The 19288-nt window shown below is 41.5% G+C and overlaps 1 protein-coding gene across 11 annotated transcripts in view; it reads left to right on the top strand.

Annotated features, from left to right (window-relative positions):
• The window catches only part of LOC140194896 (transcription factor 4-like), a 681375-nt gene that overhangs the window by 310297 nt on the left and 351790 nt on the right, over positions 1–19288 (top strand). For all 11 annotated transcript variants that reach the window (XM_072252222.1, XM_072252219.1, XM_072252225.1 and 8 more), the window contains one exon: positions 8746–8804. In XM_072252222.1, the coding sequence (XP_072108323.1) occupies positions 8746–8804 (59 nt within the window). The remainder of the gene's footprint in view (positions 1–8745; positions 8805–19288) is intronic.

Raw genomic sequence — 19288 nt, 5'->3', positions numbered from 1 at the left:
TGGCTGAAGCCTGCAGTCATCCTTACTGAACTGACTCAGTGGTTGTCACGCCTGAACTCCTTCAGGGACTCACTGTGGCTGTGGACTTCTTTTGTGAACTTCGGTTCTGAATGTTATTTGCTTGCATTTATTGTTTGCACAAATTGTTTTTTCTCTGCACAATTTGTTTTCCTTTATTCACATTGGGTGCTTGATGATCTTTTGAATGGGGGTCATTGGGTTTCTTTGTTTTGTGAGGAAACATATCTTACCGTTGTATATAGTGTACATATCTTGATAAACAATGTATTCTTTGTTTTCTTTAATATTCTGTGTGTTAATTTGCTCGCTTTTTGCTGTTTGTGTGATTCGTTCTTTTTCTTCAAATGGGTTCCATGGTGCTTCTTTGTTGGATGGCTGCCTGTAAGAGCATGAATCCTAGGGTTGGGGTTGGTAATAAACATATTTTGAAGCCATTTTGCTTGAGTTATATTCGAACTGTCTGCTCCACGTCTGTTTTATAGTCAAAGTAAGGGTAAAGCTGGGAACAGAACTCCATGAATCAGCTAATGGTGGTGATCATGGGAGATCTGACGTATATCATAATCTGACTGTAAAATGGTTTGTAGTTAACTTTCTAATTTGTTTTCTATCTATAATATTGTGATTTTTTTTTTCTGAATGAGACCTCTAAGGTTATCAACAAGTGCAGGCCATTACTGGATTGCAAATACTCAACTTACGTACACCTCTTCAGATGAATGAGTATCCATAATATTATTAAATTCAATAGTTCAATGTACATTCATATTGAATGTCATAAACTGTGTTCTTTTCCATGAATGGACCATAAGACAAAGACTAAATAACAGTTATTAGATTAGATTGAACTTTATTGTCATTGTGCCGAGTACAGATACAAAGCCAATGAAATGCAGTTAGCATCTGACCAGAAATGCAAAGAATAGTGTTATTTACAAAATAACTGTGAATAAAAAGTAAGTACTACAGCATACAAATATAAAAGTACTGAGACAGTACAATATGGGTGCTATACTGCTTAGCGCTGTGATGTGAGGTTCAGCAGGGTCACAGCCTCAGGGAAGAAGCTCTTCCTGTGCCTGTTGGTGCGGGAGTGGAGGCTCCTGTAATGCCTACCAGATGGGAGGAGAGTAAAAGGTCCATGGTTAGGGTGAGATGCATCCTTAACAATGCTTTTCGCCCTGCCCATCCAGCGTTTATGGTAGATGTTCTCAATGGTGGGCAATTGGGTGCCGATAATCCACTAGGCAGTTTTCACCACATGCTGGAGTGCTTTGCAGCCCGATACGGGACAATTACCATACCACATTGAAATGCAGTTGGTGAGTATGCTCTCAATGGTACAGTGGTAAAAGTCCGTCAGTATCCTGGGACAAAGGTGAGATTTCTTGTTGTGCCTTTTTGATCAGGATGGAGGAGTTCAGGGACCGGGTGAGATCCTTGGAAATGTGGACACCAAGGAATTTGAAGCTTGATACATGCTCCACTACAGCTCCGTTGATGTAGATGGGGATGTGAGTGTGTCTCCTGGCATGCCTGAAGTCCACAATGATCTCCTTGATCTTCTGGGTGTTAAGGGCCAGGTTGTTATCGGCACACCACACGGCCAGGTGCTGGACCTCGTCCCTGTAGGCCGTCTCGTCATCCCCTCTGATCAGGCCAACCACCGTGGTGTTGTCTGCGAACTTGATTATGGAGTTAGAGCCATGTACAGGAACGCAGTCATAGGTGAAGAGGGAGTACAGAAGAGGGCTCAGCACACAGCCTTGAGGCACGCAGATGTTCATGGTGAGAGTGGAGGAGGAGAGGTTGTCTAACTTAACTGATTAGGATCTGTTACTGAGAAAGTCCAAGGTCCAATTGCAGAGGGACGAGCTGATACCAAGCTGGCGAAGTTTGGCGATCAGCTTGGAGGGGATCACAATATTGAATGCTGAACTAAAGTCAATGAACAGCATTCTGACGTAAGAGTTGGGGCTATCCAGGTGGGTCAGGGCAGAGTGAAGTGCTGTGGAGATGGCATCCTCTGTTGACCTGTTGGTGTGATAGGCAAATTGATGGGGGTCCAGGGTAGTGGGCAGACAGGATTTCAGATGTGATAGAACCAGTTATTACCCTACAACTATCAGGGTTCTGAATCAAGGTAGATAACTTCACTCACCTCAACACTGGACTGATTCCACAACCTACAGACTCACTTTCAACACTCTATAACTCATGTTCTCAGTATTTTTTTTTTATTTGCCCAATTTGTTTTTCTTTATTATTTGTAAATGTTGAAAGCACATAAATTCTAATGGTAACATATACAGTGCCTATAGAAAGTATTCACCTCCCCACCCTTGGAAGTTTTCATGTTTTGTTGTTTTACAACGTTGAATCACAGTGGATTTAATTTGGCTTTTTTGATACTGATCAACCGAAAGAGACTCTTTTGTGTCAAAATGAAAACAGATCTCTACAAAGTGATCTAAATTAATTACAAATACAAAATTCACAATCATTGATTGCATAAGTATTCACCCGCTTGAATATGACACACTAAATCATCACTGGTGCAGCCAATTGGTTTTAGAAGTCACATAATTAGTTAAATGGAGATCTGTGTGCAGTCAAAGTGTTTCAATTGATTGCAGTAAGAATACACCTGTATCTGGAAGGTCCAACTGCTGATGAGTCAGTATCTGGGGGAAAAGCTACACCAGGAAGACAAAAGAATACTTCAAGCAACTCTGTGAAAAGGTTAATGAAAGCACAAGCCAGGAGATAGAAACAAGAAAATTTCCAAGTCACTTGGAGTACAGTTCAGTCAATAATCAAGAAATGAAATGAATAAGACACAGTTGTAAATCTGCCTCGAGTAGGCTGTCCTCAAAAACTGAGTGACCGTGCAAGAAGGGGACTCGTGAGGGAGGTCACTGAGAGGCCTATGACAACTGTGGAGGAGGTACAAGCTTCAGTGGCTGAGATGAGAGAGGCTGTGCATACAAGTGTTGCACGGGTGCTTCACCAGTCGCAGCTTTATGGGAGAATGGCAAGGAGAAAGTCACTGTCGGGGAAAAAAAAAACTCACATGAAATCTCAGCTGAGGTTTGCCAGAAGGCATGTGGGAGACATTGAAGTCAGCTGGAAGAAAGGTCTATGGTCTGATGAAACCAAAACTGAGCTTTTTGGCCATCAGACTAACTTCTACATTTGGCGCAAGCCGAACGCCACACTTCATCAAAAACACATCATCCCTAGCATGAAGCATGGTGGTGGCTGCATCATGCTGTGGGGATGCAGCAAGTCGTGGAAGGCATGTGAAGTTAGAGGATAAAATGAATGCAACAAAATACAGGGAAATTCTGCTGGAAAACCAGATGTAGTCTGCAAGAGAACTGCAACTTGTGAGAAGATTTGTTTTCCAGCAAAACAATTACCTTAGGCATAAAGCCAAAGCTACACAGGATTGGCTTAAAAACAAAAAATCTAATGTCCTGGAGTTGCCACATCAGTGTCCAGGCCTCAATCCAACAAGACAATGAATATGTTGTAAAAAAAAAATCACTCCCTACTTTCTACATAGTTTTCTTCTTTTGATTGTTCCTTCTTTCCTCTCCTTTCTATAAGTGTATACCTCAGATAAATATTATGTGGAGATTTGTGACAAATATGACTATATGATATATATGTACAGTATCTGAAATACATCTTATGGAAATGTTTGTTTGATGATGAACTTCAATAAAAAATAAATTACAAAAAAAAAGAAATTGTGCCTGGACTTGAAAAGGGCTGTTCACTTATGATCCCCATGCAATCTAACAGAGCTTGTGCAGTTTTGTAAAGTAGATTGGGGGAAAAATGCTGTTTCTAGATGTACAAAGCTAACAGTTCACTAGTCACTAGTTCGAGCCTCAGCTGAGGCAACGTGTTGTGTCCTTGAGCAAGTCACTTAACCACACATTGCTCTGCGACAACACCAGTGGCAAGCTGTATCGGCCCTAGTGCCCTTCCCTTGGACAACATCAGTGGCATGGAGAGGGGAGAATTTCAGCATGGGCAACTGCCGGTCTTCCATACAATCTTGCCCTGGCCTGCGCCCTGGAAACCTTCCAAGGCACAAATCCATGGTCTCACGAGACTAATGGATGTCTATAAAAAAAACTAACAGACACTTCTTCACATGGACTCAAGGCTGTAATTGCTGCCAAAGATGCATGTACTAAATACTGATTTAAAGGGGTGAATCAGTTTATGCAATCAATTATTTGGTGTTTTATAATTGTAAATCCACTGCGATTCATTGTTGTAAAACAATATAACATGAAAACTTCCTGGGGGGGGAATGCTTTTTATAGGTACTGTATGTACTCTGATAATAGATTTTATTTTGACTTTGATAGGAGCAGAATTAAGCCAATCGGTACATCGAGTCTGCTCCGCCATTCCATCAAGATTTATTGACCTGTGTTCCCTCTGAAACTCATTCTCCCACATTTTCCCCATAACGTTTGACATCCTGACTAATCAAAAACCTATCAACCTCCGCTTTAAATATACCCAGTGACTGGGCCTCCATAGCTGTCTGTGGTAAAGAATTTCACATTCACCACCCTGAGTTCCAGCCAATTTTAATCACTCTTAATACTACTTCAAAACAATTAACTTGATCAACATCAGAATCCTCTTTGTAATAGCTTGCTGTATAGAAACTGGTGGCAAAATTTCTTTTATTACACAGTGAGCTCACTTGAGAGTGGCAAATCTAACTTCCTCTCTCTCTTCACTTCCAATAGTTGTTTTTCCTTATCAGCCTTGATGTGCTTCTGACATCAATCATCACAGTCACCATCTAGGCCACGCTCTCTACTCACTTCCACCATTGGGCAGGAGGTACAGGGGTCTTAAGTCTCACATCACCAGGTTCAGAAACAGTTACTATCCTTCAACGATTAGGCTCCTAAACCATGGATAACCTCACTTACCTCAACAATGAACTGATTCAAGAACCTAAGGATTCTACAACTCATGTACTCAGTCTTATCTATCTGTTTCTTTGTTTTTCTATCTATATATCTACTTTATTTATGTATGTATTTACATGCATAGCTGTTGAGAAATGCAAGCCAAGGTAGTACGATATAAAGAGCAAGCTGCTGACCACGTAGCAAGCTCCCACTCTCCACACAGCCGATGAATCCAAAGGAATGACAGAGACCGATACAGTTTGGCACCAGCAGCATTGCAGGAGTTGCCAGTAAGAATTGAACTCAATATAGGACTGCTTTAGGGACTCCAGTTCCAGACTTTTCCCTTGGAGTTTAGTCCCAAAGCCTCCAATCTTCTTAAAATTATGTACCCTTGTATTAGACATGTCTGCCCTGAGGAAGCATTTAGACTTGTGACATAGGACATAGGAGCAGAATTAGGCCATTAAGTCCATTGAGCCTGCTCTGCCATTTCACCATGGCTGATTTATTATTCCTCTCAACCCCATTCTCCTGCCTCTCCCCTGTAACCTTTGACACCCTGACCCATCAACCTCTGTTTTAAATATACTCAATGACTTGGCCTCCACAGCCACTGTGGCAATGTATTCCACAGATTCACTCCCTGCTTTCTAAAGAAATTCCTTCTCATCTCTGTGCTAAATGGACTGTGAGGCTCTGCTCTGTGGTCCAAGACTCATTCCCCCACTACTGGAAACATCCACTCTGCCTCAGCCTGTGATCGGTTTCAATGAGATTCCCCATTCATTCTTCTAAACTCCAATGAGTACAGGTCCAGAGCAATCAAACACTCCTCGTGCATTTCTGGCTGTGCACTCTCCCTATGACTCATCATCTTATACACCTCCACAAAGTCACCTCCCGTCGTCTTTTCACATGGGAATCTTTTATCTGCTGAGTTCCATAACAGTTACTGACCCATTTTTTCCTTTGACATGCTAAGTAGACATACTATGCACTTTCTGTAACTTACTACCAGTTTCCACTGTTTGCAGTTTGTCTTTTGATCTCACCTTAATTTGGCTCTTCTGCTAATCCTGGGCTGTTGCTCTTCCTGGAAATCAGTGCGTAACTCTGCACTTCTGTGAATGTCACCACAGTGGTGCTATAAACTGTCATTAATGTACAGCTCACAGCACTTGTTCTCCTCTGCTGCCGCATTGTAACGGTAGGGGTGACGGATTCAATTTTTCACTTTGGAATAGGTGTTAATATAACTTAATGAATGCGGTGAAGGGAGCTACAAGGTCAAAATGCAGTCTTTAAAGTTTCAGCTGACTTTCTGAATCTACTCATTCTGTGCCCTTGTCTGGTACTTGAACGGTTTCAGTTTGAGCATTTATGTGTTCCTTGGACCTGCTCGGTCATCGCGGACCTTGTGCGTGGTGTGTGTGCTTTATCAGCTTGCCTAAGATTTGAAATCTAAGTTCAAAGGTTCAAACTTCAAAGTAAATTTATCATCAATATGCATACAAGTCACCATTTACTGTACAGCCCCGAGATTTATTTTCTTATGGGCATACATAGTAAACAGAAAGGAACATTAGGACCAATGAAAGACCACACCCAAGAAGCCGGTCAAACACAAGAAGCTGTGCAAGTACAAAAAGGGAAAAAATAAAATAATAATAATAATAAATAAGTAATAAATATCGAGAAATGGGGTGAAGAGTCCATGAAAGTGAGTGCACAGTTTGTGGCAGCAGTTCAGTGATGGAGTGGGTGAGGTTGAGTGAAGTTATCCCCTCTGGTTCGAGAGCCTGCTGGTTAAGAGGTGATAACTGTTCCTGAACCTGGTGGTGTCAGTCCTGAGGCTCCTGTACCTCCTTTCTGATGGCAGCAGTGAGAAGGAAGCATTGCCTGGATAACAGGGGTCCTTGATGATGGATACTGCTTTCCTGCGACTCCGTGTACGTGTGCTTAGTGATGGTGAGGGTTTTATTTTAGATTTGTAATGGATCCTGGCATAAGAATCAGAATCACTGATGTCTGTCGTGAAATTTGTTGCTATGTGCTAGCATTTCATTGCAATACATAAAGTATACTATACGTTAGAATAAGAAATACAGTATATATGTTTTGCTGCAGAGGTACAGTGCAATCGTGTAATTCATTTTCTCACAGGCATTTACAGAAAAATAAATAACTGTAATAGAATTTATGAAAAACTATTAGCAAAGACTGACAAACAACCAATGTGCAAAAGAGACGAACTACAAAAAATAATATTGAGAACATGTGGCAGAGTCCTTGAAAGTGAATCCATAGGTTGTGGAGTTAATTCAGAGTTGAGATGACTGAAGTTATCCATGTTGATTCAGGAATCTCATGGTTGTAGAATAATAACTCTTCCTGAACCCGGTGGTGTGGGTCCTAAGGCTCCTGTACATCCTGCCTGATGATAGCAGCAAGCAGAAAGTTGATAGGGGTGTGCGAAATGGTAAGGGGCATAGATTGAGTGGACAACTAAAAAATCTTTCCCAAGGCTGACATGGCAAATGTGAGAGAGCATAGTTTCATGGTGATCAGAGGAATGTATAAGTGGGGGATGTCAGTGGCAGAATATTTCACACAGTGGGTGGTGGGTTCCTGGAATACAGTGTCAGGAGTTTTGGCAGAGGTAGATATATTAGGGAGATTTAAATAGTCACATACATGGAAAAAAGTGGAGGGTTATGTGGGAAGGAATGGTTAGATTGATCTTAGAGAAAGTTAAAGGGTCAGCAAAACATTGTGGGCCAAAGACACTGTACTGTGCTGGACTGTTGTATGTCCTACATAGAGTGGGTGAGCCAGCCTATGTATGCGATACTGTTAACATCCTAAAGGCCAATTTATACTTGTGTGTCAAATGGACGCCGTAACCTACGCAAGTGGCCTGCGCGCGTTGTGAGTATTTATGCGTTGGTGTGTCTGCATCGCTCTGCAATTCGCGGACGTCCCGTGCAAGGAATCGTGGTCATGGTAGTCTTTCTCGGGGTAAACAAGTTTAAAACGAGTAACTTTTTTTTGTAAAAGCGAAATGTGTCCTCCATAATTCCCGAGGTCTGTAAAGCTTTATGGAAAGCATTGCAGCCAGAGTTCCTTCAGTCACCCAATGGGAAGCTATTGCAGTGTAGGAGGAAATGCGATGCTACCAAGCGGACCAATCACAGTTGTTGGGGTCTACGTTGCTACGACGCATAGTTACATTTTAGGAGAGGTATGCATCAGGCTACGGCGTAGGGATCCGCGTAGGCACTGCGTAGGGTTCGTGGCTATGCCGTACCTACAGCGTCGAGTCAACCTTAAGAGGGAGATCTATCGAAATAGATTAGATTATTTTCTTTCTGAATCACATTCCAAGATAAATAATGGACTTGGTGAGCATTAAGTTCAAAGTTCAAAGCAATTTCTTTATCAAAGTACATTTCTGTCACCATTTTCTTGCAGGCATATTCAGTAAATCCAAGGAACATAATAGAATCAATAAAAGACCACATCCAACAGGGCAGACAAGCAACCAATGAGAAAAAACAAATACAAAAGAAAAATTAAAAATATCAATAACAAACAAATAAGCGATAAATGTTGAGAACATGAGACGAGGAGTCCTTGAAAGTGAGTCGATGGGTTGTGGGATCGTTTCAGTGATGAGCCAAGCAAAGTTGCTAATGCTGATGTCACATTTATTCTGTTGTGTTTGTTCTGCTATGCAGTGGATAATTTTGTGCAAATCTTTGTTTTACAGGCAAAGCAGACAGGACGTCATTCCCATTCGTGAGGGACTCAAGTATGCAGGGTTGTCAGGTCGGTGATACATTCCTTCACCTTCTTTTAATCATCAGATGCATACTTATGTTTTGCCATTGTGTCCAAAACAATTGAAATTTTTTGAGTGAGGTATTGTATGTCTAGGACTTGCTAACACCAACCTTTACCTTCACAATCGTTTTCGTCACAAACAAGGCTGGACCGGTTATAGTTAATCGTCTATCTCTTTGAAGAAACAGTTTTCCATAACAGAAAACTATTGCAAATTTAGCCTGTTAAAGTTGACTCTGGATGGGAGGGACCAGAAACTTCCTGATGAGCATTGCTATTGATCAGATTAAGGAGAATTTTTAAAAATTAGCTGTATTTGTCACATGTATGTCAAAATGTACAGTGAAATACGTGATTAGCTTCAAATCAAATTAGCGAGGATTGTGCTGGGGGCAGCCCACAAGTGTTACCATGCTTCTGGCACCAACATAGCATCCCCACAACTCACTAACCCTAACTGATACGTCTTCGGAATTTGGGAAGAAACCAGAGCATCTGGAGGAAACTAAAGAGTCACAGGGAGATTGTACAAACTCCTTACAGGCAACGGAAGGAATTGATTCCAGGTCGGTGACCGTTGGCACTGTAAAACAATTGCCCTAACTGCTATGCTACTGTGCTGAACTATGGAAGTGCACACTGTTGGCATTTCTGAAGTGAAAGAAGTTTTAGGTCTATGGGGGAGTGGGCCTATGCTGAAACCTTACCCGCTGCTGGAAAAAAATCTAGCAGTTTGAAGTTGTGACTAAATTGGAATGAATTGGCAGGGTTAAAAACGTTTTAACCAATCACCCCCCTTCCCCTGCAGGTCCTGATGGTTATCTTATTAAAGATGAGGTTAGCTCTATTTGTCACGTTGCGCTGAAACGTACCGTGAAATGCATTGTTTACGTCAAGTTCAATCAGTGAGGATTGTATCGGGCGGCCTGCAAGTGTCACCATGCTTCCAGTGCCAACATAGCATGTCACAACTCACTGTCCCTAACGGTACATCTTTGGAATGTGGGAGGAAACTGGAGCACCCAGAGGAAACACGCATGGTCATGGGGAGAACATACAAATTCCTTGCAGACAGCGACGAGGAATTGAGTCCTGATCTTATAGCTGGTGCACTGTAAATCTTTGGTTCAACCGCTACAGTACCGTGCTTAAGTTTCAACACCAAGAAGTAACGCAACAAGTGGAACTTAAACTACACCTGGATCCATGTGGCTCATCCAGCAACAAGGTTGATGGATGACTTAACAACAGTTAGCCAGTGGGGACGTTGGGCTTGTACTCTGCAAGAAACATGTGTGCACTCCACCCAGCAGTGTAGCAGTATCCAATGATTCCTCACTCTAATATTAAAAGTGGCAGTTAATGTTTGCTGCATTTTTATAGCTGCATTGAAACACATAACAAGGGCAAAGAAGAGATTTATGAAGATGCTGTCTGGACTTACCGAGACATTGGCCACACTAGACCTTTTTATTCTTTGGAACATAGGAGAATGAGGAATGAGAAGTTTGTAAAACCATGATGGGTATGGATAAAGTTGGCAGTCATACAGGTTTCCGAAGGTAGATCACTCCTATGAAACGGTCCGTAAGCCGGAATGTCATAAAGCGAAGAAGCAATTACCATTTATTTATATGGGAAAATTTTGTGAGCATTCGCAGACCCAAGAATAACCTACCAAATCATGCCAAATAACACATAAAACCGAAAATAACAGTAACATATAGTAAAAGCAGGAATGGTATGATAAATACACAGCTTATATAAAGTAGAAATACTTTTCCAAGATCAATGCCTGAACTGTTCTCTGCAGCGAAAATCTCACGCAAGCGCCGTCGGCAGAAACACGGCGCAAGCCGATTGCTGATTGCATCGCCTCTGATTTGGGCCGACAATTACGTGTCGGGCGACACCTAATTAATTAGCATGTTTATTTCGGCTTTTTTCTTATAGATGTGCTGTGTGTCTTCCGGCTGCTGCTGCATTCTCCGTGAATCGGTACAGTATCTGTCCGCGGCCTGGGTGTTGGGGTGGTGGGACACTGGGGTGTCATCTCGTTGTCTGTTTCCATTAGAGCAGGCAGCTCATCTTCTCCTATGATTGCCCGCCTCGATGTCGAAGGTCGAGGTTCGTTGTCTGCTGTGGCTGATGTGGAAGGCTTGCTTGACTGCTGAGCCTCGCGTATTTTTCTATCATACAGTTCTTTGTAAGCACTCAAACCATCCTGCAAATATCCTCTAAACTGATGTACCCTTTCAAAATTAAAGTCGTACTTTATCATTACTCATTCAGTTTCGATTGTTATCCTTTCCTCTTCCAATTGCATCAGCTCTTCATCTATCAGTTCTTGGTCATGGGATGCCAAAACCTCTTCAACATCATCTTCGTCAACTTCCACAAGCCAAACTCATTTAGTCCTTACTTCGTTCACCACAGTCGAAACACTTAATTATGTCTAGTTTCACGCTGTGTAACACCCTTATGAGCTCTTTCAGGCTTTTTCGATACCATAGAACTCATGTTGCAAACGACTGCTCACAGATACGTGTTTAAGCAATGCCGGTGAGAATGCCGTTCCGAATCTGGGGAAGAGTGGCTGCTCAGGGCGCGCGCTGCCTTTTATCGCGCGCTGATTCTTTTTCGCGTGCTGCTTTTTTCGTAACAGTGAAAGCACCTTCTGTTAGCGAAAACAGGGTACTAATGTAGGTCTTTCGTAACAGTGAGGCTTCGTAAAGCGAACGTTCGAAAAGCAGGGGACACCTGTAGTCTTTTTCCCAGGGCTGTGCAAAACCGGAGGCACAGACACAAGATAAAAGGGAAGAGATTTAAACGAGACCTGAGAGGTAACTTCTTTACACAGAGGCTAGTGAGTACCTAGAATGAGCTGCTGGAGGAAGAGGTCGAGGTGGGTTAAATTGCAACACTTAAAGAAGATGTAGATAGGTACAGTACTGTGCAAAAGCCTAGGACACCCTGGATTTTTAAAAAATATATATAAATATTTATATAAATGTTGCTTTAGATGTTTATTTTCTGTCTCCTGCATTAGTGTGTCAGTAGAAAAGAGCATACTTTAGATTTCCAGATATTCACTTATTCAAAAAATTAGATGTTCCAGAGCCATTTATGTACTTTGTTAAAGAAAATAATATGTTAAATAATAGACCACTTTTCAAATGAAAACATGATAACTTTTTATGTATATGGTGTAGTGCATGATTAAACAAAGATAACAAACAGGTGCGAATGATCAAAGACATAATGAGTTGAAGGAACTAAACTGATGAACTGAAACAGAAATGAGTGTAGAATGAATCAAACTGGGCAATGGACAAGCAAATTAAAAGGTGAGGGTGTGGCAGATGCGACAGTTTAACTTTGAAATCATCTGTTTGTACACCATGGGTGAGCACGGCAAGAAGACACAAGGTGGTCATTATGTATCAGCAAGGTCCCTCTGAAGCAGAAATTTTGCAGCAGACAGGAGCTTCAATGTGTGCTGTCTAAGCTCTTCTGAAGAAGCACAAAGACACGGGCAAGGCTGTTGACCAGAAACACAGTGGTCGGCAACAGAAACAGAGTGCAGCAGACGAGAGATACATCAAATTGACATCCCATCTAAATCGGAAGAAGTCCAGCTCTACTATCAGCTCTGAACTCTCAGAACTGAGGGGTAAATTACATGGTAAATCAATTATAGTGGGAGAGTACATGACAATGAGAAACAACAGTCTTCCATGATGACTTCAATAGGAATAAGACCATAAACATGCAGTGCAATACTGTGCAAATTCTTAGGCACCCTAGGTTTTTTCTGTATTGTTTCAGCTGTTATGGCCTCTGCAGAGCTGTGATCTCAACACCATCGAAGCAACACACACAAAATGGTGGAGGAACATCATCATCGAGGCTGTCTGCGATTACCTGGACAGATAGAAGCAAGCGAAACAGCCAAAGTCTGCAGAAGAACTGTGGCAAGTTCTCCAAGATGCTTGGAACAACCTACCAAATGATTTTCTTATGAAACTCCACGACAGTGTCCCAATGAGAATTATGTAGCTTTAAAGGCAAAGGGTGGTTACACCAAATATTTGATTTGATTTAGTTTTTTTTTACTGTTTACTGCTCTTTCTGGGAAATGTTTTGATATTTAAAAACTTCTCATTATTTTTGAAAACATTTTTGCTTTGCAGAAATTTTTTACATGTGCCTAAGACTTAAGCACAGTATTCCACATGGAGGGGAGGGATCTGGAGGGTAATGTGCCGAATGTGGTCAACTGGAGTTAACAGGGAGGGTGCTGTGGTTAGCATGGACCAGTTAGGTTGGATTATAGTTAAGCTGCTGCACAAGTGATCGGGTGTTTAAGAAGATGTATGGTTTGTTAACCTTCATTAGTTGAAAGGTTGAGCTCAGTAACTACAAGGTAATGTTGTAGCTCTATAAAACCCTGGTTAGACCACACTGTGCTGTATTGCTCTGTATTCAATGATCATAAGATATGGTCATGTGAGGACTGAATGGAGGCAGCAGAAGTGTTGCTTAGGTTCGGCTGGGTGGAGTTTCCAGCACTGTCTACAATAATATAACTGGGATTAACACAACTTGGAGGTATTTTTGAATTTTCGCTGCTTGAGTTGTTCCCAGGATTTAAATACATTTGCTACTTGCCTGATTATGGAATGCCCTATTCTGATGTTCACTGTTAGCCCTCTGATCTGATTGAAAGTATGGGGAAGGGCTAGAGTCAGAAGGTTCAGAGCGGAGAGGGAGTTATGGCACCAGTTAAATCATATAAACAAAGTGGATTAAAGAAAAATCAGTAATTGTATCAGAGTTTATGAAAGTATAATTAAATTACATGATTTTTTTAATGTCACTGTCTGATTTATAACTGAAACCTGGTATTTTCAGGGTCAGCTGACTGTAAATTCTTGTTGTGAGTCTTTACTGATTCTGTTAACATTTAGTTTGGAACAGGCCAATGGTGTGTGTAATTAGGACTGTTAGATGTTAATCTTAAGATAAAAAGGGTTTTCAGTGCGTTATTAAAGTAACTTTTGTCAAATACATTCATTAGCCTGCATGTACTTGCCAACAGTTGGTTACTAAAATACAGAGCTTTAAGTGTGGACATTACCATCCAGCAAACTGCTTTTACCAAAAATTCCCTTCTAGAAAGTGCTGAGAAAAGAATTTTAGGGTTGTATATGGTGATGTATACAAATGTACTTTGATAATAAATTTACTTTGAACTTTGACCTATAGGCCTATTAAAATAAATAAACTTCATACCATCTTAAAAGTTTCTTTCTCCAGGCAGTAAATCTAACCAACCATTGTAGTTAGCCCTACCCTAACCCCTCTATCTAATACCTCAGACACTGCACTCACTGTTCTCTCTAAGCTACACGGCCTCACAGTAACTGAAATGCTCCCACGCACATTGCCTCTGTTGCTGCGCGGCTGAAATTTTCTCAGTACTTAAGCACTTAAAGTGCCACGCAGTTTTCAGGCCATTTAAAAGTTTTCTGCCCAGAGCAATCGTTGGTTTGTGCAGCTGTAAAAAAAATAGAGGGAACGTTGACTGCACTGCATTGTAAGCACCATAAACCACATTTATAATTCTGTTTACATTGTAAATACATGCTGGCATTTGTGTAGTTATGCATATTTTATCTCATATCCATACTTTAATCACTTAACTTTGTTTTTATGTAATTCCTACTCTTTATAATTGTTCAATGTTGTTGTTTCTTGTTGCATGTCACACCCTGACCAACACACCACAACAAATACCTAATACATGGAAATGTACTCTCAGTGGCCACTTTATTAGATCCTCCCGGGAGAGGGGAGAAGATGGCGGTGCGACAACAGCATGCGCGGCCACTTCGGTGATGAATATCTGTTATCTGTCAAGTAGGGGACTGTGCACAATTCTGATTTGATGGAGACAGATGTGAGAGCACAGCGGAACATCTGGAAAACTTCTGAAATGTCTGCTTTGCTGCCGCTGCTACTGTGTGGTAACCGGAATCTCCGGAGCTGAAGGCCCCAAAATCCTCAGCTTTTTGTGTCTCAGCAGCTGGGGAGAGGTCGAAGGCGCTCAGCAGAGGATGGTGCTCGGGAGGCTGTATCGGTGGGGCCGGTTGGAAGCTCGGCGTTTTCGGACGGATGGACTCAGTGTCAGCTGGGGTCGGGTGCTCCCAAGGCATCGGGAAGTTGACAGGGCCTGGAGGTTTATGGCAGGGAGTTTCTCCCTTTTGCCGCCTGCTATCGGGGACTCGGGAGTCGATCGACTCGGAAATTTGAGACTTTTTTTTTACTGTGCCCATGGTCTTTTCTTTATCAAATTATGGTATTGCTTTGCACTGCTGTAACTATATGCTGTAATTATGTGGTTTTGTTAGTGTTAGTCTTTGATCTGTCTTGTTTTCTGTGATATCACTCCGGAGAAACATTGTATCATTTCTTAATGCATGTATGCATTTCTAAATGACAATAACAGAGGACTGAGTGTTCTCATAATCTAAAATCTGTTCTCGTTAATGCAGAAATCTAATCAGCCCGTCATGTGGCAGCAGCTCAATTCATAAAAGCACGTAGACAGGGTCAAGAGGTTCAGTTGTTGTTCAGACCAAACATCAGAATAGGGAAGAAATGTGATCTAAATGACTCTGACTGTGGGATGATTGCTGGTGCCATATGATGTGTTTGAAGTATTTCAGAAACTGTTGATCTCCTGGGATTTTGTTGCACAGCAGTCGCTAGAGTTTATAGAGAATGTAAACTCTAAAAATGAAGTGTGCTTCAGTTTGGTGGATGAAAATACTTTGTTATTTAGAGAGGTCAGGCAGGATGGCAACAGCTACTCAGATAACCACGTGTTACCACAGTGGTGTGCGGAAGAGCATCTCTGGACACTTGAGGTGGCTTGTGGACCAGCTGGAAATGTGGTCTGATAAATTAAGGATGGAATTTAATGCAGACAAGAGCCAAGTGTTGCACCTCGGGTAGGATCAACCAGAGTAGGTCTTACACAGTGATTGGTAGGGCACTGAAGAATTCAGTAGTACAAAGGGATCTGGGACACAGGTCCAAATTCATTCAAAGTGTTGTCTCAGGTAGGTAGGGCCACAAAGAAAGCTTTTGCCACTTTGGCCTTCATATGTCAAAATACTGAGTACTGTATACTCCTGTAAACACAGTGCCTATAAAAAGTATTCACTCCCCCCTTGGAAATTTTCATGTTTTACTGTTATACAGTAGATCTAATTTGGCATTTATGACACTGATCACCAGAAAGACTCCTTCGTGTCAATATGAAAACAGATGTCTACAAAGTGAATTCGACTTTTGATGTTTGGTTTTGAATCATAGAAATCACAGCACGGGAAAGGTGATTTGTCCCCTTGACTATGTTAGTGCTTAACTATGTTTAATTCCGTTAGTGGCATGTACATAATTCTTCATACCTCAAACCACACGATATTTAGTTTTGTATTTTTGTTTGGGAATAAAATAAAACTTTTATTTTTACATTTCTTTTCTGTATTGACTCAGTTTCATTTCAAAGCTGCTTGCAATTTCTGGCTTGGTAGACACCTGTGGCAAGCATATGGAGTCGGAATCATTTCATGTGAGAAGTTTCTCCAATGCAATGTTCTTCTTCTGATCCATCTCAGACCCCGAACTCTTTCTGTTGATTTGCCAACAAAAATAGCCATTACTTGCTATGTAAGTTTTTGTGGTCTCCATGAGCCTTCTCTGTTTATTTCAAAAACACTTTCCATAACATAAATTTAAGGCTGAGTAAATTCTCTCTAGATATGGGGGCCAATGTCTGAGAAGACCTGGCTCTACTATTTCCTTTGGCGGTGAATTCCAGGTAGCAAGCATACTCTGTGTGGAGCAGCATGTTAGTGTAGTGCTTAACACAACGCTTTACAGTACCAGCAATCTGAGTTCAATTCCTGCCACTGCCTGTAAAGAGTTTGTATGCTTTTCTGTGAATGTGTGGGTTTCATCCGGGTTCAAAGACCTACCAGTTGGTAGGTTACTTGGTCATTGTAAATTGTCCCATGATTATGCTAGGGTTAAATTGGGCGTTGATGGGCAGTGCAGCTTGAAGGGTAAAAATGTCCTGTTCCATGCTGTATCTCAATAAATAAATAAATAAATAAATAAACAGAACCATGTAACAACCACAGCACGGAAACAGGCCATCTAGGCCCTTCTAGTCCATGCCGAACTCTTACCCTATCCTAGTCCCACCGACCTGCACTCAGCCCATAACCCTCCATTCCTTTCCTGTCCATATATCTATCCAATTTAACTTTAAATGACAACATCGAACCTGCCTCAGCCACTTCTGCTGGAAGCCCATTCCACACAGCTTCTGAGTAAAGACGTTCCCCCTCATGTTACCCCTAAACTTTTGTCCTTTAACTCTCAACTCATGTCCTATTGTTTGAATCTTCCCCACTCTCAATGGAAAAAGTCTAACCATGTCAACTCTATCAATCCCCCTCATAATTTTAAACACCTCTATCAAGTCCCCCCTCAACCTTCTACACTCCAAAGAATAAAGACCTAACTTGTTCAACCTTTCTCTGTAACTTAGGAGATGAAACCCAGGCAACATTTTAGTAAACCTCCTCTGTACTCTCTCAATTTTATTGACATCTTTCTTATAATTCGGTGACCAGAATTATACACAATACTCCAGATTTGGCCTTACCAATGCCTTATACAAATTCAACATTACATCCTCCCCCCAAATCCCTTGAAACAAGTTCCCTACACTTTTTAAAACTATGCCTGCTTGTTCTTAGTACCATTGGAAAATGATTATCTATCTATCCTGCCTGAGCCTCTTATAATTTTATATACTGTACCTATGTTATGTCACCCCTCAGCCTCCTTTACTCCAGAGAAAACAAACCCAAATTATCCATTCTCTTCCCAGAACTAAACTCCTCAGGTCTAAGTAACATCCTGGTAAATCTCTGCATTCTCTCCAGCAAAACCACATCTGATAATGTTGTTAAGAATGAGAGATGAACAGTCTCAAGCAGATAAATGAACTTGTGAGGCTATTTCTGTTTTTGGGAAAGGATATTTTTAAAATTTATTATTTTTTTTGAGATACAGCAAAACTTGCTTATAATTACCAAGAAAGATTAAAGAGCAGATATATTTGAAATGAACAGGCCCTTCTGGCCCTTGAAGCCATGCGGCCCAGCAATCCCCCCGCCCCATTTAATCCTAATCATAGGAGAATATGCAATAACCAGTCAACTGAACTGTAGAGGCAAAATCAAACCAAAAATAATGCCGCTAGCCTGTGACCGCTGCAGGGTAGTTATGCTGCATGACACGCCCTCAGCTTCAAGGAAAAGATTGTTCCCAAGAGTTGAATCCTTTATTCAAACCTTTATTAGCAATTAGCAAATATACAATCTTGAAGTGATGAGCTTAAGCATACCCATGTAAGCCAAGAGTTATTCAGTTGTCAACAAAAGGTACAACCTCCACCATGCTACAAACTACCACAAAATAAGCAAGAATACGGAACTTATTCTCTTTGCTTTTCCCATGCTCCCACTCATGTGAAATGCACAACATGGAATACAAATGGAAAGACAACATGGCTCCTGCACTACAAACTGGAATGTTTCTGGACTGTGAGGAAACCCGAGCACCCAAAGGAAACCCACATGGTCACAGGGAGCAAGTACAAACCCCAAACAGACAGCGGTGGGAATTGAACCCAAGTCACCTGTACTGTAAAGCATTGTGCTAACCACTACACTACATTTGCTGCCTCATGGTATCCGAATTTGTGGGTATATAATAATATAACTTGGAAGCCTGAAGGTGATTGGACTTAAAATTTAACTTCAGGACAGGGCAGGTGTTAAGACATCTAAGATAATAGATATAAGGTAATAAAGATCACAAGCCAGCTGGTGATGTAGTGGCATCCGCACTGGACTTCGAGCTGAGTGGTCCTGGGTTCGAATCTGGCCAGCTCCTTGCATGGTTTCGTCCGTGCTGGGTTGAACGTCAAGCTTGCAACCCAGCCTTGTAAAAAGCAGGCAAATGCGAAAGAAACAACAAGGTTGCCACCTAATGCGCCACAAGGTGCGGCGAGAACTAACAATAAAGATCATAAAGGTCGTTAACGTACTATAGATCATAGATTGTTAAGACTTCTGGAAAGTCCAGAGGACAATGAGGACATCAAAGCTATGACTAGCCAGAAGGGAGGTGACTGGTAATGTCCTTGTCAATAGGGTTTGGTGTCCACACTGCCGTAAGTGACTGAGATTGATCGTGTACACCTAATAAGTGTTGAACTTTAACCCACATCCACCACCTCTGCTGGCAGCTCATTCCGTACTCAGGGTGAAGATGTTCCTTCCTTATGTTTCCCCTTAACCTTTCACCTTTCACCCTTAACT

This window comes from Mobula birostris, chromosome 3, assembly GCF_030028105.1.
Source record: "Mobula birostris isolate sMobBir1 chromosome 3, sMobBir1.hap1, whole genome shotgun sequence".
NCBI lineage: Eukaryota > Metazoa > Chordata > Chondrichthyes > Myliobatiformes > Myliobatidae > Mobula > Mobula birostris.
This window is presented reverse-complemented; position numbering and strand designations above follow the sequence as displayed.